Source organism: Pholcus phalangioides, unplaced genomic scaffold, assembly GCF_987345545.1.
Source record: "Pholcus phalangioides strain wild (caught in Gottingen) unplaced genomic scaffold, Ppha-v1.0 ptg000004l_1, whole genome shotgun sequence".
Classification (NCBI taxonomy): Eukaryota; Metazoa; Arthropoda; class Arachnida; order Araneae; family Pholcidae; genus Pholcus; species Pholcus phalangioides.
In genome coordinates, this window is record NW_028301597.1 from 42,207,372 (window position 1) to 42,229,436 (window position 22,065).

General features: G+C 39.7%; 1 protein-coding gene across 1 annotated transcript in view; it reads left to right on the plus strand.

Moving 5' to 3' along the window:
• LOC149087602 (nose resistant to fluoxetine protein 6-like) overlaps window positions 1–22,065 on the plus strand; it is a 53,138-nt gene that overhangs the window by 17,548 nt on the left and 13,525 nt on the right. The window contains exons 3-9 of the mRNA XM_089231531.1: window positions 23–140; window positions 1,361–1,460; window positions 3,468–3,568; window positions 10,626–10,796; window positions 13,361–13,454; window positions 13,574–13,657; window positions 16,212–16,377. Of these exons, the coding sequence (XP_089087657.1) occupies window positions 23–140; window positions 1,361–1,460; window positions 3,468–3,568; window positions 10,626–10,796; window positions 13,361–13,454; window positions 13,574–13,657; window positions 16,212–16,377 (834 nt within the window). The remainder of the gene's footprint in view (window positions 1–22; window positions 141–1,360; window positions 1,461–3,467; window positions 3,569–10,625; window positions 10,797–13,360; window positions 13,455–13,573; window positions 13,658–16,211; window positions 16,378–22,065) is intronic.

Genomic DNA, 22,065 nt, shown 5'->3' on the forward strand with positions numbered 1-22,065 from the left:
ATCTCTATATTTCTTGTTTCAGCTTCTGAAGCATTTCATGAGGATGATCCATCCATACTACGCATTCTTTATGTTTAGGTTTGAAGTTTGCCTACCATCAACTTGTAATGAAAATGATTTGGAAGCGTTAATCCAAACAGGTAGCTAATGTGTTCATTGTCAATACGTTTTACACCTTTAATTATCAGATAACATTAGAATCGACATAGAATAATAAGTAAACTGTTGTTCTTCTATATTTAAACCCTACGGACGGTACAGTCGGTGGTCGGCTAAAGTTGGTTTGGTTTCCAAATTCGAGGTTATAATTTAGGTTTCTTCTAGTTGAAATGTCTCACCACAAAGAGCATCAGGCCTACAACGGTAGATATATTCAATCATTACACTCTACTAATAGCCGGAAAAACAGATGGCGGTACTAAAAATTCACGCACGACACTAAATACGCACTAAAACTATTAGATACACACGCGTTTTGGCACAACCCATTCGGTAGTAAATTGTCCATGGCGATAGACAAGAGTTGTGCTCGGTTTGAATGAACGTAAGAAAGAAAGCTTGACTACATTTATTGAGGGTGAAAGTAGAGGGAAATAAAAACAAGTGTATCGGACATTTAACTTATATTTCGCGTTAGCTGTTACCAACGGCGGTGATGTTTCAAATACAGGTGAAGAGCTATGCATTGGGAAAAGGAATTAAAGATGAAGAAATCCTGCAACTTCTAAAGAATGCATCTGCTGGCAAAGCAGCAGGACTAGATGATATTTGTTTCAGGGTCCTTGGTATGTATACTAATGAACTTTCCTTTGCCAAGTTGCAGTGATTTACATCAAAAAACATTTACATTAATTTACATGAGAAATGTCGCTATGGGTATCGTCCCAGGGGATTGGAAACTTACTAATGTAGTCTTCATTAAAAAAAAAAACTAATAAAGAAACCGTCCCAAAAACTATCGCCCGGTGAATTTGATTGCCTATCGAAAATATTGTTTATTTTCATTGAACGGCCATTGGCTAAGTGGGTAGTAGATAATTATGTAGTGGCAGAAAACTAGCATGGGGGTCACAAAGAGATAATCGTGTTTAACCTACCTCTTTTGCTTGTATAGGATGATGTGATTAAAGATAGAAAAACACTTCACTAACGTGACGTGATCTCACGCCATGGCAGATACGTTGTGAATTCTGATTCGTGGAAATTCTGTGACGTGAGAATTCCACGTCATATAATGCCTGATGTGACTTCAGATATTATTATTAGTAGAAGCAATTCTAACTACATTCTCTATTCGTGACTATATATTGTACTTTGACTGCACACAGGCTGAATGGTTTCTTTTTCTTTTTTTATATAGCAATTAAATATGCAGGACTTGAATGGGAACCCGAAGTCATTGGATGTAGTACGGTAGATCAAAAGAAAACTCCTTATGACACTTACGAGCTGACAGCCATGTATGTCGATCATTAAATTTTTGTTAATGCAAAATAATGCAAATAATTCCAAATTAATTTATACTTCATATAGATTATATAACCCCCCCCCCTTTAAAAAAATAATATTTCTTCATTATATATATCACTTTTATCAAATGTTGTCGATATCCTTGGTTATCATGTATTTCTACTTCCTGTATGAGATGGTTAAATTTATCGGATGCATTTCTCAATAGGGCGCGGTAGCCCAACCAAAGGATGTTTAGAGGTGTCGCGAATTCGATTCCCGGTTCGGCCTTATCAGAAAACTTTCCTGACACAACAGAAACGGCGACATGACCGCAAAAAAAAAATTGCTACCGCAAGGAGTCCCCCCATAAAGGTATTGCACCAACCTCTCGATGAGTATAAAAACAAGCCTGCCGTTCGGAATCGGCAATAAATTGTAGGTCCCGGTCTAATTAGCCCTCGTGTGCAGAAAATGACCGCGGTGTGTCAAAAATAATCAAATATTTCGCAATAGGGGGAAACTATGGCTGATCCAGAACTCATGGGCAAAGCTTTAAAGATTGATAGAATACATCTGAAAAATAAACAACAACTTTTGTCATACACATGGTCGTAGCGCAAGCGGTGAACCTCTACACAGAACAGTCATCGAACGCATAAAGCGCATTCATAACTTACCGTCATTTATATCGTGAATCGCAAGAAGAATGGAAAGGCGATACATGCATTTCATGTGTAGTGCTCGAGGGTATGGCATAAAGCCCTGAATAATACTACAATCAAGTGAAGTCAGTGTGGTGATGCAGACCGTAATACACTGAAAATAGAAATATTACACCGGGAAATTTTTGCTACAAGGGAATGTATCCCACGTGTCAAATTGAAAAACCTTTGGTGAATTTCACCGGTATCTGCTGCTTCTTGTGGTGACCTCACTCCTGGCATGTTGTGTATCCAACATGGCAATGACAATGGAGCCCGTTCGAGGTCATCGACATCGATGAAATCTCAGAGGTTTTTTTTTTCGATCTGGCGCTTATCTTAACGGTAAAAACCCCCAGGGCAGCCACTGTACTCACGTAAAGACTCTTTGCACTGTCCAGAATTTTTGTTTCTCATTTCAAAAAGACTCTGCGCAAAAAGCAAGCATGCCTGAATGATGAATGAATGAACGCCAGAACGTTGCCACTGGACTTATCCTGTTGTCGAGATTTCCAGCCCTGCTTCGTGGCAGAGTCCGGAACACTTTATTTTGTGTCAAAAAAACATACAAACTTTTTGCAACATATTTTACCCGGACAATAGGGTACTGTCGCGATTAACAAATTTTGCGGTGATTTCAGACGAGGTAGGGGTTGGGCATTGGAGAAAAGTTTCTGGGTTTCGTTAAGACGTATGAATGCAGCAAGCATGCCTACAACATGATACTTACATAACATGAAAATCAAATGAATTTATCATTTTCATTTCGAATTATAGAAGCCAGATGTGAGCAGCAGCAAGAATACCAACACTTTGGCAACATGGATGCGTTAAGAGTCCCGTATGTACTCAGAACAAACATTTCTGCATGAACCGATCCGTTAGAAATTCTGCAAAGGAATGTGTACGAAATGCATTACGGTTAAGTAGTAGTAGTAGTCTTCGTAATTCTAGTGAATTTCCGTCCGCAGCACCATACATGAAATGCACGTCACGCCCTTTCCCATCTCTCCCATAATCAACATAGAACTGATTATAAGTGCTAAAACCAGAGATTTATGTGTTTAATGACCGCGCCGTCTAGCGGTAATAGCGTAAGTGTTAAAGCGTGAAGGTTGGAGTACAATATGATACATTGGTTATAAAGGAAATATATTTGATTATCATTATACACTGATGTTTTTCACTTCCATTAATTCTGGTATCTTCAAAGCATGTCTACGGATTTAATCAAATCAATATCTGATGCACTGATTCGTCATTATTAGTATATACAACTATAATCGTGTTTAAAACTTCTTTTCCGTAAATTAGCGTGAGTATGTTATTCATCGCTATTATTGCCATTGCTGGCACGCTCTTGGAAATGGTCTTGTCGAGGCTGCCTGAAAGCATCAAACAGAAATTAAACTCAAGTAAGTTTATGATTATTATATATATACTCTATAATACAAAATCACAAACTCACAAATTTCGCATGCGACGGAAATTGGTTACGATTTAGGATCAAGTTTTCATTTAGTCCCTCAATATATCAGGAATCGTTTTACCCATCCGGGTCAAGTTATGTGTATGTACCGAGGGGTATGTATATATATACATGGTGATTCAGAAAAGATGGGAAAACTTTAAGAGGGGATAGTGTCGCGCGGTGTTAATCGATATTTTATATGTTGCGAGTTAAACGATACCTCATATCGAATATTCAAACGAACTAGTTTTATTAGCGCGACATTTTATATTATACAAGAAAATTATGAACAGGACATTGCGGAAATAATACTACTCCACTTAGAGAATTACAAGTTAATTTTATTGATTCATGGCAATCCTTAGCCGTGGTGCATTACACTAAACTCAGTTACAAATTATAATCAACAAGGACACTCTCACTAATTCCACAAATTATACAGAATACATAGAATTATACAGTATAACAGAGGGACATAGACTTGGTTGAAGGGGTGCAGAGAAGAGCTACGCGTGTCCTTATTGGCACATGGAGCTTGAGTTATGAAGAGAGACTTCATTTTTTGAATATGTTTACATTGGATGATCGCAGGTGTCGAGGAGATATGATCGAAGTGTTCAAAATTTTCAATGGGATGGATAGAATGGACCATGAACTCTTAGTACACCGCCAATCGACTGCTTTTACAAGGGGACACCAGTATCGATTGGTGAGGGACAATGCAAGGTTATGGTGTCGCAGGGAATTTTTCTCTAATAGGGTTGTTAATAAATGGAATAGCTTACCCCCGGAGGTAGTAAATTGTAACACAATTGACACGTTTAAAAAGAAATACGATAAGCATGTTGGGGTAAATCGAGAAGCTACCCATTCTTAGAATAAGACAACCATGAGTATTCTCTAAGGGCATTGTATAATATTTTATCATGAGTATATATTGTTTATAATGTTTCTAATTACATTTTTAATTGGGTTGCTTTATTTTTGAAATATATGACATCCATATTTTTATGGGCATCTTTTTCTCAGCCACCTCGTTGGGCATTTTGCCTGTTGTGGCGTTGTATTTGTATTAGAAAAAGGTCACACAATAATCATATATAGTTTGGAATCACTCACCGTCATCTCAGTGGAGGGTCCCTGTGTGCCCCTGCATTTGAGGGATATCGACCCGAGGTTAGGGGGGAGGGGAGAGTTAACGAATCTCCAAACGCGACATGTTGGTCTACCAATTCCCGGAATCTCTCTGGCGAAAGGCCTCGCCCAAATCAGGTTGGGGAAGACTTCTCCTATTGGACGAAAGTAATTGCCTGATTTCCTTAAGGGATTTTCATTCGCTCAGGTGACGAGAGAAGATTATAATGTGTAAGTGCATATTCGGTACAAAAGTACGTCGTGGAATTCCCTGGCGAGGGAAAACATGAACACACGTGTTGCTTCCCATGTATGTATTGATTTTGTGTTTTCTCTATGGGAAGGCAGGAGGGGGGGGGAGATTGAGTATAGGTGCACTCGTGACAATATTACACACCAATACAAACAAAAGTAATCAAAGATTGCATGGTCTAACGTGAAACGCAAACAAACGCATAAGTCCCTGGGGGATACATAGTGTATGTATTATATGTGTGAGTGTTTTTTGTGTCGTGTAACATATGTTTGTATTTGCATATTGTATTACATATTTGTATCTTGTAATTTGCTGTTTGTTTGTTTTAATAAAAAAAACTCTCACGGGGAAGAAGTGTGGCAGGGGATGGTGACCCCCACGAAGATGTTGACAGGTTACATTTCGGCGGTTCCTTGATGAATCTCATTGGTTTTCTTTTGTTGCTTTAGTAGTATAAAAACTCCGGTATAATTTCACATACGGGGCCCCACCAAAAATCTTCATATTGGTCATCCGCTCCTAGGTTGGGGGGGGGGGGGGGTTGGATTTTAATCTTTCGTAAAATAAATACAAATGAGAAATTTTCGTGGCCCTCACGGGAGTGCAACAGCGCTCTAAGTAGGGGACCCCCATTGGGAAGTTTACTTATTTCGGGGCCGGGGCTGCTTGACGAATCACATTGGGTTTTTTGTTGCTTTTATATTGTAGAATGTGTGAGTAAGCCGGTGCTTTCACATGCCACTTTTCATAGCAGCCAGATGAAGTGGAACGAAATAAAGAAGATATGATATGAAAAGTAAAAGGGCGGGCGGATTGGCCTTGGAAGGGGGCCGAGGGGCTTTACCCCCCTCCCTAGAATGGTAATGAAAGTAGCTTTATTTCATCTAACTCTATAGTGTCCGATTTAGTATTATCATTATGATCCGATGCTTGTAGTGACGACATAAAACGTAATGAAAACTTAACGATTTAATATACGAAAGAAACATAACGAGGAGGATGACACGTGTATACAAATCGGTGGTATAATTCCAACTGGCATTTTTCTTTTTTTTTACAATCACCAGGAGCGTGAGGAGGGCGCGCCATCTATACAGATAAGAACGCACTACAGCACTCCCCCTCCAGTCGAAGACGAAACATTTAAGAGAAGACAATTTGAATAATAATCATACAAATAATAGAAAAAATTGCAATATATATATACATACACCATACATAATTACGAATCATATAGCTAATTTCGAAGGGTCAATACGAAATCGCACTCTTCGGCCAGACCTGGAAATGTACTGATTTTTGAACGTGTCACATAAATTATTATTTAACATAAAACATGGCTTAAGGCGATCTATGGATACATTTTTATGATTGCCATTAATGTTCAACATAAAATACTTATCAGTTCTTGAAATAACTTCAAATGGTCCGGTGTATGGTTGTTGTAGAGGTTTGCGTACACAGTCTTGTCGAACGAATACTGATGGAGAAGTTAGCAAGTCTGTCGAGATGAAGGGCTTAGACGAATTGTGATGAGAGGTTGGTACTGGTCTCACACGGGAGAAATGGTCTCTCAGTCTCTGCAAGAAGTCATATCGAGGTAGGACGTCTCGCTCATTCGAGTGCCGAAAGAGTTCACCGGGAAGGCGTAGGGCTGTGCCGTATACCAACTCAGCGGTTGATACTTGGAGGTCTTCTTTGATGCTGGAACGTAACCCCAACAGGACTGTAGGTAGAACCTCTGTCCAGTGCTCGTTACCTTTGAGGACACACATCAGAGAGGCTTTGAGATCGCGGTGGAATCTCTCAACCTGGCCGTTACACTTTGGATTGTAGGCAGTGGTGCGGGATTTTTCGATGCCGCACAGCCGTGCAAGAGAGCGAAATAGATCACTCTCAAACTGACGACCTTGATCTGTGGTCAACTTTTCAGGAACGCCAAACCGACACACCCAGGTAGAAAAGAATGTCTCAGCTGTAGTTTCAGCGGTTTGGTTAGACATTGGTACCGCTTCGGGCCACCGTGTGTACCGATCAACGCACGTCAAGAGATACGTGTATCCTTTAGAGGGAGGCAAGGGTCCGACAATGTCCAGATGAACGTGTGCAAAACGAGAATCAGGAACCTGGAAAGAGCCTAAAGGAGACTTGGTATGTTTGATAACCTTCGACTTCTGGCAAGCGATGCAAGTACGACACCAATCTTTGCAGTCTCTCGCAATCGATTTCCAAATAAATCGTTTGCGTACCATACCTAGAGTGGCTTTTATCCCAGGATGGGACAGATTATGCACAGAGTCGAACGCTAGACGTCGCATTGAAACGGGTACATACGGGCGTATATCGTCAGTAGACACATCGCAGTAGATATTAACACCGGAGATATCGAAGCGTTTTAGCTGAAGCCCAGTTTCACTTTGAAGCAAGGTATGCAATTCATCATCATCTGCCTGCGCCCGTGCCAATTCTGCATAATCGATTGTACAAGGAGTGTGGATTTCACAAATTCTTGAGAAAGCATCAGCTATGACGTTACTATCCCCAGGCAAATATCGTAAATCTGTCGAAAACTGACTAATATATTCAAGATGTCTAAGTTGCCGGGGAGAACATTTATCGTTACGTTGTTTGAAGGCATACGTGAGAGGACGATGATCACTGAAAATTATGAAGTTGCGTCCCTCCAAAATGTGCTTGAAATGCTTAACAGCCGAATATATTGCTAAGAGCTCTCTGTCATATGTACTGTACTTTTTTTCAGTCGAACTGAGCTTGCGTGAAAAAAATGACAATGGTTGGGTTTTGTTTCCTATTTGCTGTTGAAGGACTGCACCCAATGAAGTGTCGGAAGCATCAGCAGTCAAAAACAATTTTGCATTCGGAACAGGATGGGCGAGAAGTGCAGCGTTGGCAATTGATTGCTTGCATGACAAAAAAGCGGACTTGGCCTCCTCAGACCAAACTATTTCAGTTTTATCTTTTTTTATCTTGCTTTTTGCTAATTCATGCAAAGGAGCTTGCACCCTGGCGGCATCTTTAAGGAATCTGTGATAGAAATTTACAATTGCCAAAAAACGCTTCAATTCAGTCACTGTTGATGGCAATGGATAATCGAGCAATGTTTGTACTCGATCTGGTAAAGGTGCAATCCCATCGGGAGAAACAAGAAAACCCAGAAAATTAATTTGACGTTGACCGAATACACATTTAGATGGATTGATCACGATACCATAGTCATTTAGTCTTTGAAAAACACGTTTTAAGTCAGCTTCATGAGATTTTTCGTCAATGGAAGCGATTAACAAATCATCGAGATATGCGTAACAACAATCTAAGTCACGAAATGCTTCGTCAATAAAACGCTGAAACGTTTGAGCTGCATTTTTCAGGCCGAAGCACATATAAACATATTCGTATAGCCCAATGGGCGTAATTATGGCGGTTTTGGGAATGTCTTTAGGATTGATTGGTATTTGGTGATATGCTTTTATTAAATCGATTTTTGAAAAAATCTTTTTACCACTCAAGTTGATGGAAAAATCCTGTATATTTGGAAGCGGGTATCTATCTGGGATGGTTATTGCATTGAGTCCGCGGAAGTCCCCACAAATTCTCCATTCGTTGCTTTTTTTGGGTACAAGATGGATGGGACTCGACCAAGGGCTTTTTGAGGGCCGAATTATACCTTGTTGCAACAGTTCATTGAATTGTTTTTTAACAGCTGCAAGTTTTTCAGAAGACAATCTTCTAGCTTTTGCGAAAACCGGTGGTCCCGTAGTCTCGATGAAGTGCATGACAGAGTGTTTCTTTGGAACTGCATTTAGAACTGAGCTGGTAAGCTGAGGAAATTTGGCTAATATGCGGTGGTATGGAGAATCACCAGAGATCGGCGTTAAACCAAAAGAGCCGTTTTGGGATTCTAAACCATTCACTGATAGCGATGTTTCATTATCGATCAAACGAGAATTTTTAACATCTATAAGCAAACCAAATCTTTCCAAAAAGTCGGCTCCAATAATGGGATGTGAAACATCTGCCACAGTGAAAACGAAAGGAAAGTCCCTCCTTAGTCCAAGATTCAGAACTAGATTTTTGTTGCCAAACGTTTGGATTTCGGATCCATTTGCAGCATACAGTGAGAGTTTGTGAGGTTTTGTCAAGTTAGTCAGGCGTTTCGGAAAACAACTGATTGATGCGCCAGTGTCAATTAGAAATCGGAAACCCGTATTAACGTCGATGACAAATAGGCGACTATGGAGAAGGCTTTCGTCAGCTGTCGCCGAAACAGACGAGCCCACTAGTTTTCCTGAAACTGACATGGAGGAATACATTTATGAGCTTTTTCTCCAAACTGCTCATGGTACCAGCAAAGCCTTCCGTTTTTCAAAGCATCGCCGAATTTATTTCGGCTACGAGATTGAGATCGTTTGCGATAACCGCGAGATGGTCTAGGAGATCGCGAAAGCCTTTCAAATGATTGCCGTAGCGAAGCAATTTCGTTTTTCAAATCATCAAACTCTGAAGTGTGAGACACAGCTGAAGTATTAGATGACACATTAGAAACCTCACATATTTTGTCGGCTATTTTCGCTAACCCAATTAACGGTTCACTAGAAGCTTGTAATATTTGTTGGGAGTGCAAAGGTAATCTCTGCATCCAGAGATTTCTCAAAATGTCACTTTCCATTTTACCCTCAGCTAACGTTTGCATTTCGTGCAAAAGCTGGGACGGGCGTTTGTCGCCTAGTTGAAGCTCCTGGAGTAACATTCGCAATTTGGAAGATTCTGATTGTTGAAACTGCTCCAGCACGCGAGTTTTGAGAGTCTCGTACATGTGCTGTTGGGGAGGATTGCGAACGATATTAGAAACATGGTTCAAAACTTTGCAATCAAGAGCTCCTACAACGGCGTGAAATTTAGTTTCATCGGCGGTTATGCCTGCCGTTTTGAATTGTGACTCAATTTGAAGAAACCAAATCTCTGGATTTGCTTCCCAGAACGGAGGGGCTCGAAAGGCAACACGTGAAACTTCAGCTGATGCAATAGGTTGAGCCATGACAAATGCAAGTATGGAGACCGGCAAATCAAGAGTAGAAAGTTTATTCCTCACCTTGAATTTCCAGGAACGTCTCTATATTGGGTAGAAACGAGTAGACTTGGCTTGAAAAAAAAAATATATATATAGTATATCCAAAAGACTAGGAGATTAGACAAGTTTCATCTTTGAAGAGCGTACGAACGGAAAGCACAAGGCGCGAAAACGAAATTTAAACGATGGAGAAATTAACTTCAATGTCCAAAATCAGATGCGTCCTATAGGTCACCAGTGATCCGATGCTTGTAGTGACGACATAAAACGTAATGAAAACTTAACGATTTAATATACGAAAGAAACATAACGAGGAGGATGACACGTGTATACAAATCGGTGGTATAATTCCAACTGGCATTTTTCTTTTTTTTTACAATCACCAGGAGCGTGAGGAGGGCGCGCCATCTATACAGATAAGAACGCACTACAATTATAATTAGATTTTTTAAAATTAGAAAAATTAATTTTTCGTGTTGATAATTTTGATATTTTTTTTCATCTGCAATATTATATTTTCAGATATTATCGTCAGAATGGCCTTGTGTTTCTCGTTCATCACTAACACCAGAAGACTGCTGAAGAAAGAGAAAAATCCCGAGTCGGTCAAAATATTTCACGGCATGAAGGCTTTTACAATTCTTTGGGTCATGCTTAATCATACCTACAATAATGTACGACCTGATATGATGAGTAAGTTGTTTTGTCAAACTTTTACACTGATATGGGAACGCTGAGAATCTATGTGGTCTAAGTTGAGTGAAATATTTCGTAACAAAGCTTTCTTTCCTGAAAACCTTCAAAAAATTAGTTTCCATTGAAATGATTTTTTGCTTGTAACACACATCAGGCTATAAAGTTTCTTGTAAGCAAAAAATCACTTCAAGAAAACTGATTTTTGGGAGCTTTCAGGAAAGGAAAGAAAGTTTTCTTATATAAAAAGTTTCACTCAAGTGACTAGACCACTTTGATTCTCAACCTCTCATATCACGTGATGTCCATTATATTTTATGTGTAAGAAAAGTTTTCACATGATATGCGATTTCTCGTAAAATGCCTTAATTATTTGAAGGATCGCATACGTGAAAAACAAATAAACATAAAACTTTTTATCTCAAGACCCTTTCTTCTAAAATTTCCAACTAGTTAGATATGGAACCTCTTCCGAAAAATCATGTGCGAGAAAAAAGTTTATCTAGTATCACATTAATGGCCGCAAATGATACCTTGATCATAGTGATTAAGATATCGAAGATGTAAAAAATCACTATGTTTTACCTTTTTATCGCTCTGTTGGCAGATTTGTGATGTCCAATTCTAATGATACTTCGAAACTCTTTTAGTATAGCCACTGGAAAATCCTGTCCAACTCATCATCTGCCACTATTTCGCAGTATTTCAGATACTTTACATTCTTTTTGAACAAAATTTTAATTATTATGCTAGCCGGGCAAAGCAGTTGCGTGTTTTTCTAACAACGGCTGGCTCCGGTCTAGACTATTAACCCACGTCCGGTTGATGTGGTCATAAGATGCTCGTCTATCACCTTGAAGATTGCCGTCAGGTCCCAGGCTTGTATTTTTCCCTAAGATCTTGAGACGACCATCGATAAATGACGCCTTCATTTCCAATCCAACCAGTTAACAGGAGTAAATTGCAGTGCACAGGGTGTTGCCTTGAAGTGGCGACAAACTCAGAGGGGTGATATTAGGCTTCAAGAGGAACAAAAGTTGTCATAGAACATGACATCGCAAACTACGTGTAGTCGGTGAAAATTGTAGAAATACTTATGAAGGTGACGTCGGTTGGGACAAAAGAGCCAATACTAAGTGGGAAAAAAACAAAACATTTATTTGGAACATGATTACAACACAGCCTGTGGTGTACAAAATGAAGTACAATAATAAGTGCTAAATATATATAAAAACCATTTTCTTACATGATTGCGACAAACAATGGGACATTTATTATATTCTGTGCACAAATTGTCCCCAAGGCTACATCGGCAAACACAAATGCTCTCTGAAATGTTGATTAAGCGAACATAAGAGGTACGTTAAAAATCAATTCCATAAGTCCACAATCGATGTACACTGCTGGAGTGAAGACCACACATGCAATTTTCCAGAGGCTAAGGTGATCCAAAAAGTTCTTTTAGACTTTTTTGAGGGTACTTACATAAAGGGTTTTCAAGAACAATTAGTGTGTAAATGACACTAAATCAACGCCCTCCGTTCCATTGCCCTACCATATTTTCATTTTGAAAAAAAACATTTAAGTAATATTCGAAGGGCCCAAGAGCAGGACATATGGTGTCACTAACAACAGAAGGCAACTACTCTGACGTTAAAACTGATAATAAAAATACTGAACTGAAGGAAACAATTCTGAGCGCTTTTCATTCTGACCAGGCTTTTCGTTGGGACAGAACACAGAGTTATAATAGTACATATTTAGTCTATGGCACAGAACGTGTTTTTCCACCTTGATAACGGCACCCATGAGTGCCGAAACATATGCCGGTGTGTTATAAAATTCCATTTGTCCTCATCACGTTGTGAATATATATTTTCTATATTATTACGTAGTCCTTCCTCAATATAGACAATTGGTGAACTTTATGCCCATCTCTGTTGTACTGAATAAGATCACTCCATGAGAATTTGATCAGAAATTTCTCAGATGCCGATAATTAAAATTCTTGAATACTCTAACTTCTCGCGCTTTTTAAAAGCTCTAAATTTTCTAACACACGTATTTTAACACGCAGGAAGAGGCAGAAATCAAGAATTCTATTCACCGTTATCTAAGTGACTTTATTTTATTTTTGGAGAGCACATACATACGTAGAACATACGTTCAAAACAACTGAGATAAACATAAAAAAGGAAAGACAAAACAAGAAATTCAGAAAACACCAATTTAACTTTGTTCTTGATATTATTATTAAATTATTTTTTCTTCTTCAGAATAATACAAAGACAAAAACTTTATTAAGTGTCGATCTATTCGATTGATTGTCTATATAAGAAGTTAAATCTTCATATTTTCCCGAATAGATATTTTACGGAGACGGCGCTATCACGGTTAATTTTTTTTTTCCAGCTGATATTTTATCACAATTCACTGTGATTTTACAATGAAATACAGAATTTTTACTCGTTGTGAAGTAACCTGTGAAAAAGTAAATTGTTAGTTTGTTAACCGTAGTAATTGTTTTATTTGCTCAATATACAACAAATTTTTTTCTCAATCAGGAAGCTCATTCAATATCAGAGATATTTTATCGTCTGTTGGCTTCCAAGTTGTCTTGAACGGATATCCCACGGTCGATACATTCTTTTTTATAAGGTAAGTAATGCCTATTTGTACGCTTATAGGAAAGTGTTTTTTTTTCCAACAACAGAATATCTTAGCGAGATTGTCTTTCTAATTTTAATATACTAATAATATACGTACTTTCTTTTAAGTGGGGCCATTCTGATTCATGCTCGAATGAGGTCTGGTACCAGCGCATTCAGTGTCCCAATGTATTTATTTCGCCGAGTTTGGAGGTATATCTAAATTTTGTTCTTCTAGTCACTTGTCTAAATACGTCTCCCAAAAAAGATCTGAATCATTCTAGTATACGAAAGTTATGATAATTCATTTTATATTAAAAACAAACTCGTGTATGTAATGTATATACATATAAAATTAGAAAGAAAATGAGAGAAGACGAAAAATACAAAAATGAAATGGAACAATGAGGAGGTCGTTCTTACCGGGGAACCCCCCTCCCCCACCGCCCACATTGTCCCAAACAGCAAAAATGTTTCTAATGATTGTAGGCCAAGAATAGGCATACATTTACCATCGGTTCCTTCGAAATTTTAGAAGTCGGGGGGAAAACAACCTTTGGAAGTCAAAAGGAAATATGTGAAAATACAAAAATTAAAAAACCAGAAAAACACGAAAATACACATGGATAGCACAATATTAAATAGACACCTCCACAAAAGTGTGTTTAAAAGTTAAAAATAGAAAATAAAAATAGAAATACAAACCTCCCCCCACCCCCTACATAAAAACCAACCTTTTATTACTGATGTCACAAATAATAAGCCACATGGCGTAAACTAACAAGTCGAAAAACGTGGGTGAAGTTTGAAACCCATAAAGGAAGACGGATAACCGTTGCCATTCAAGGCATTGAAAAATTCAGAAATTGCTTTTACAAAATCATTAGCATTATTACATGTTTTTTTAATTCTTGATAGTTGTCCAAAAAATATATTTTTCAAAATTCTAATACTAATATTAGAATTGAAATTAGAAAGAAAATTTTAACTTTAAATTGAAATTCTTTCCTTTTATTAAAAATTCCAACAAAGGATATGTTAATAGACAAGTAAATTTTATGATCGAGGAAATCCGCAGATAGGGGGTTATGATTGGTTCTCTTGAGTGTCGAATCCGTAGGGAAAATATCACCGCTTAATTCCACAAAATTTTCAAAATTAAAAGTAATGAGATCATCGATACATCTAAAACCCTAAAATCCATGATTTTATGTTCAGCAAAAATATTAGTTTCGTAGACATGTAAGAAAATATTTGCAAAAGCACTAGAAAAACAAGTGCCCATGGGTATACCCTTGATCTGTTTAACCCTATCGACGGCTCAGGGTCGAACACAAAACCTCTTCAAAAAAAGCTACTTATTTTCACAAAATCTTTTCAAAATGACAACAGGGTCACATGATTCTAGAATGCTTTCCCCCCAATATGTGACAATGGGTAATTGGCATGTATGATAAGCCGTCGAGAGGGGGCTGAACCGAAGTGACAGGCTGGTAACGCCCGGTGATTGACCCTTTTTTCCCAGAAATGTACTTTCTCCATTCTCCAAAGTTTTTCTATTTTCCGAACTAAATAAGAAACACATAAAGGCGGGATATACGCAAAATTTTGAACGAAATTATTGTAGCGTGTTTATAGATGATCAGCATTCTATGGTAAATAACTCTATCAATATAGATTAGCTTTAACAGGCAATAAAATTTACTTGCTTTCGCTTGTGAAATATTGATATGATTAACTTAGTAACGAAATGTCAGAACGTACTAAGAAGAAATTATTAACCCATCCACTAGGTATTTAAAAATGTCCCAATATGTTCAAGTTGAACACTGAAAGTATTCTCTGTTGAAGTATTCTGAATCTCGAGAAGCATTCTATATATATGCCTCTTAATATTTTAATTGTATTTTTTAAATTTGCAAGTGTTGCAGTATGTTCCCGCGATTTTGAGGTTCACCTAAAATGTAAATTTTTTTTGAAAATCACAAAGCTTTTTCGTAAATAATGTACGTTGATTAAATCAGTGTTGTTGGAATTACTACTATTCGAGGCAAGGCATTGTAACAACTGATATTTATCAGATTCAACTTTATTTTTAGTGCATGTTTTAGCGTCTAATCCGGGCTCTAGTTACAACTTTATTTAGTTTGCTGCTAACAAGCTGTAGTTTTGCTCGAATAGATTTGTAACAACTGATATTTATCAGTTGATACAAATGCATCGATATAAAATCACAAACAAGTTTCACAATATCATTTCTAAATAAAAAGTTCTTAATCTCGTTTTTAACAAACCAGAGAAGGACATTATTTTTAAGAGAAAATAATTTTGCCGTGATCTTTATAAAATTAGAATGATCAGAATACAATATTATGGAAGTTAGGAAATTAACAATTTTACTAATTTTCACGAATTTGAATGAGCAATTAGTTAATTAATTATGATCTTAATTATCATCTGGATCATTGTGATTAATAAATGACCAGCTAACAAATTTATGAAAATTAGAAAATTCGCATTTTTACTAATTTTCATGAAAGTTAGCATTTACCGGTAAAAGCCCGAAATGTACACGTTTACAAGCGCGTTTTTCGGGCTCTTACCAACTCGTGGTGAAACCTTGGTTTTACCACTCTTCGGGCGTTTACCGTAACATACATATACGAGTATATATATATATATACATCTCACATGAAAAACAATGGTTTAAATTGATGTATACGAAGTATATGATTAATTAAACATATGACCTTGCGTTCGATTTTAGATTGGGTCCAGGTGTTTTGTTCATCACGTTGTTATTTTTCGTTCTTGTACGAATTGGTGAAGGTCCCGTATGGATTGAATACAGTGCCCACCACATCGACGTATGCCAAAAATACTGGTGGACTAACATCCTTTTCATCAACAACATGATGGAAACTAAAAAAATGGTAAGTTTCAGAGTTAAAGGAAGAGTTATTCACCTTCCTAAATTACTATTACAGAGATTCAAAAGATTTCGTTCACCATTAAGAACTTTGGACCGACATTTTTTCTCTAATATATATCCAAGTATACATATATTAGATAAACTAAATAGAGAATTCCTAATATTCGACTCCTTCTCTTTCTACACAAAGAATATTTCACTCGGTAACAAGTGGATCAGAAAGTGCCAAAAAAAAAATCAATGATTCATATACTGTATCTAGTGAAATCTTCGTTTCTTAAACTTTTCACGTCTTTTCAGAGCTAGAAAGGGCTTGAAGATGCTCGAATCCCATGAAATGTCTTATAGGGTAAACGCATCCTTTAAAATACAAAAAAAAAGACTTAAAAATATCCTTAAAAGTGTGTATGAGGATCAAGTTTTGCGTTTGAAGGAAGCGTGAGCATTCATATAGATGAAGGCAATGCATGCAACATGAGTAGAGGGTGTGTGCTAACTGACCTGGAAATGCTTAAGAGGTTTCTTCCCCCCCCCCCCCCGCATGAATGCCTTGAAAGTTACGATCATATAAAGGATATCAAACTCATCGTTCTACTTTAAGGAACTCTACTTGAAACTCTTACGTATCCCTGAGATGTGTGGTGAACTATTAATCTTTCTCCGCGTTCGAATGATGCGTGTGTACTCTTAGGAGCGGGTGGAAATCATGATACGGATGAAAATAGGTAGAAAGCCTGCTTGCTCACAAGAAATGCGAAAGAGGCTTGCGTTTCCCATGACTGTCTTGTAAGTCTTGCTTATCCTTTAAAATGAAGGCGGGGGATTATGTTTTGCGTTGCGGGCACGTATTTAGAAATGGGTAGAGGGTTTACTTTAAAAACAAGCCTGCAGTTCGGAATTGGCAATAAACTGTAGGTCCCGGTCTAATTAGCCCTCGTTTTCAGAAAATGACCGTGGTGCGACAAAAATGATCAAAAAATGATCAAATTGCTCATGCTAAGTGGGGACGGTAGCGCATCCGAGTCCGTATGGATGAGAAGTAGTTTCAGATATACATTATATTTAATTATGCTGCTATAAAGAAGATATTTGCATGGTACATAGTTATATCATATTAAGGAGACAGAAAGACGACGTGGATGCATCGCGTGTGAGAGCTGGAGCTAATCTGACTTCTCACACACATGGCCCTTCGGACCCTCCGAAGGGGCATCCGGTCCCGTGATCATCTCGTGATTCAGTACAGAATGTACTGAGATTCTTTCACGTGACCAGAACGTGCTTGTTAAGAGAGAGCCAATGTGCAAAGTATAATAATAATAATAATAATAATACATATAAGAATACTAGGGGGGCTCTGCCCCCCTGCCGCCTTTGGCGGCCAACCCCCCCCCCCCCCACTTCTCTCCCGGACATATCATGTTTAATTCGTCCCACTTCATCAGCGTGCTATGGAAAAGGGGAAAGGGACGTGTGAAAGCACCAGCCTACTGAAGAAGCGAATTTTAATGAAAATAATAATAAAGCAACAAAAAACAAATGAGATTCATCAAGTATCCCCAGAAAACTTCCCCATGGGGGTCCCCAGATTCAATTCGCTGAATTTCAGTGGGGCCCCACACTGGATATATCTTGGGCTACCGATGTGTTGCAAATTTTACAATGTTAAACCACAAAAATCAATGAGATACATTCAGGGGCACCGAATTACAACCTGCCAACATTTCCATGAAGCCCTGACCTGCAAGCTTGTCGGACACCCCCCTGTGAGAATTTTTCATTTTTATCAATTTTACAACGAATAAAATCCAGGGCCCCACATACAGTAGCGGGGACACAATACGCAGATTTTTAGTGGGGCCCCAGACTGGCTATATCTCGGGTTTCGGCTGTGGCAAATTCTACAACAGAAAAGAATGAGATTCATCCAGGGCCCCCAAAATCAAACCTGTAAACATGGGGCCCCCCGACTTGGAAGCTTGTCGGTCATCCCCCGGAGCGAGTGCCATGAAAAATTTTCATTTGTATTCGTTTTACCAACGAATAAAATCCAGGGCCCCAACCAATTACCCGGGACACCAATTCGCATACTTTTGGTGGGGCCCCAGACTGGCTTTATCTCGGGCTTCGGCTGTTGCAAATTCTACAACAGAAAAGAATGAGATTCATCCAGGGCCCCCAAAACGAAACCTGTAAACATAGGGCCCCCGACTTGGAAGCTTGTCGGTCATCCCCCGGAGCGAGTGCCATGAAAAATTTTCATTTGTATTCGTTTTACCAACGAATAAAATCCAGGGCCCCCAACCAATTACCCGGGACACCAATTCGCATACTTTTGGTGGGGCCCCAGACTGGCTTTATCTCGGGCTTCGGCTGTTGCAAATTCTACAACAGAAAAGAATGAGATTCATCCAGGGCCCCCAAAACGAAACCTGTAAACATAGGGCCCCCGACTTGGAAGCTTGTCGGTCATCCCCCGGAGCGAGTGACATGAAAAATTTTCATTTGTATTCGTTTTACCAACGAATAAAATCCAGGGCCCCCAACAAATTACCCGGGACACCAATTCGCATACTTTTGGTGGGGCCCCAGACTGGCTTTATCTCGGGCTTCGGCTGTTGCAAATTCTACAACAGAAAAGAATGAGATTCATCCAGGGCCCCCAAAACGAAACCTGTAAACATAGGGCCCCCGACTTGGAAGCTTGTCGGTCATCCCCCGGAGCGTGTGCCATGAAAAATTTTCATTTGTATTCGTTTTACCAACGAATAAAATCCAGGGCCCCCAACAAATTACCCGGGACACCAATTCGCATACTTTTGGTGGGGCCCCAGACTGGCTTTATCTCGGGCTTCGGCTGTTGCAAATTCTACAACAGAAAAGAATGAGATTCATCCAGGGCCCCCAAAACGAAACCTGTAAACATAGGGCCCCCGACTTGGAAGCTTGTCGGTCATCCCCCGGAGCGAGTGCCATGAAAAATTTCCATTTGTATTCGTTTTACCAACGAATAAAATCCAGGGCCCCCAACCAATTACCCGGGACACCAATTCGCATACTTTTGGTGGGGCCCCAGACTGGCTTTATCTCGGTCTTCCGCTGTTGCGAATTCTACTACAGAAAAGAATGAGATTCGTCCAGGGCCCCAAAATGAAACCTGTAAACATAGGGCCCCCGACTTGGAAGCTTGTCGGTCATCCCACGGAGCGAGTGCCATGAAAAATTTTCATTTGTATTTGTTTTACCAACGAATAAAATCCAGGGCCCCCAACAAATTACCCGGGACACCAATTCGCATACTTTTGGTGGGGCCCCAGACTGGCTTTATCTCGGGCTTCGGCTGTTGCAAATTCTACAACAGAAAAGAATGAGATTCATCCAGGGCCCCCAAAACGAAACCTGTAAACATAGGGCCCCCGACTTGGAAGCTTGTCGGTCATCCCCCGGAGCGAGTGCCATGAAAAATTTTCATTTGTATTCGTTTTACCAACGAATAAAATCCAGGGCCCCCAACCAATTACCCGGGACACCAATTCGCATACTTTTGGTGGGGCCCCAGACTGGCTTTATCTCGGGCTTCGGCTGTTGCAAATTCTACAACAGAAAAGAATGAGATTCATCCAGGGCCCCCAAAACGAAACCTGTAAACATAGGGCCCCCGACTTGGAAGCTTGTCGGTCATCCCCCGGAGCGAGTGACATGAAAAATTTTCATTTGTATTCGTTTTACCAACGAATAAAATCCAGGGCCCCCAACAAATTACCCGGGACACCAATTCGCATACTTTTGGTGGGGCCCCAGACTGGCTTTATCTCGGGCTTCGGCTGTTGCAAATTCTACAACAGAAAAGAATGAGATTCATCCAGGGCCCCCAAAACGAAACCTGTAAACATAGGGCCCCCGACTTGGAAGCTTGTCGGTCATCCCCCGGAGCGTGTGCCATGAAAAATTTTCATTTGTATTCGTTTTACCAACGAATAAAATCCAGGGCCCCCAACAAATTACCCGGGACACCAATTCGCATACTTTTGGTGGGGCCCCAGACTGGCTTTATCTCGGGCTTCGGCTGTTGCAAATTCTACAACAGAAAAGAATGAGATTCATCCAGGGCCCCCAAAACGAAACCTGTAAACATAGGGCCCCCGACTTGGAAGCTTGTCGGTCATCCCCCGGAGCGAGTGCCATGAAAAATTTCCATTTGTATTCGTTTTACCAACGAATAAAATCCAGGGCCCCCAACCAATTACCCGGGACACCAATTCGCATACTTTTGGTGGGGCCCCAGACTGGCTTTATCTCGGTCTTCCGCTGTTGCGAATTCTACTACAGAAAAGAATGAGATTCGTCCAGGGCCCCAAAATGAAACCTGTAAACATAGGGCCCCCGACTTGGAAGCTTGTCGGTCATCCCACGGAGCGAGTGCCATGAAAAATTTTCATTTGTATTTGTTTTACCAACGAATAAAATCCAGGGCCCCCAACAAATTACCCGGGACACCAATTCGCATACTTTTGGTGGGGCCCCAGACTGGCTTTATCTCGGGCTTCGGCTGTTGCAAATTCTACAACAGAAAAGAATGAGATTCATCCAGGGCCCCCAAAACGAAACCTGTAAACATAGGGCCCCCGACTTGGAAGCTTGTCGGTCATCCCCCGGAGCGAGTGCCATGAAAAATTTTCATTTGTATTCGTTTTACCAACGAATAAAATCCAGGGCCCCCAACCAATTACCCGGGACACCAATTCGCATACTTTTGGTGGGGCCCCAGACTGGCTTTATCTCGGGCTTCGGCTGTTGCGAATTCTACAACAGAAAACAATGAGATCCATCACGGGCCCCTGGAAATGAAAACTTTTTACTTATACGTGAAATCTTCCCCGGGTACCCCGACCCTGTGTTGGGAGCACTGCTGTTGTGTGTGTATATTACACATATATATACCTCTCGGCATGGACCTCCCCCCCCCCCCCACAAAGGAAGGGCTGACAGGGGCCACAACGATTCTTTTCACTTTTTGATTTTTCACGCTATAAATTAATCACAGGGGGGCCCCTGAAAAGCTGGTTTGGGGGCTCGAAATCTAAATTCCAGCCTAAGGGCTCTGCTGTAGGATGTAGGAGCCTCTTGGTACATGCACATAACATGGTCCCGATGGGTCAAATGGGTCCCGATATGTGAATATCGACCCAATATCGATATATGATATCATATCGATATATGAATGTGAATATCGATATATCAATCGAACCCACTTCCGTAACAGACTTCCGTCACTCGGTTGCTTAGCAACAGGCCCTTTTCGAGTTTGTTTGTGATTTTATATTATAGAATAGATATATTGAGGCTCTACAAAATGATCAGGGTTTACTCACTCCTTGAAATGCGCAAAAGGTTTACAAATGTCTTGAAATGCGTATGAGTATAGATCTTTGCATTGGAAGGAGCAGTGCACAGTCTTGAAAATGTATAAACGGCGTATTTACGCCTAGAAATACGAAGATGCTCTTATCCTCGGGAAATGTGTAAATAGCTTAGGCATTCCCTAAAATGTCAAGGGAAATTGCTTTGCATTTGAAGCAGAAGTGCGTACTCTCAGAAAAGCGTAGAATACGTGCGATGGGTTGTCGCGTACCTTCAAGGATAAGCATCTGCGGGGGTGGAATTGCTGTCATACATTATAAGATAAGTA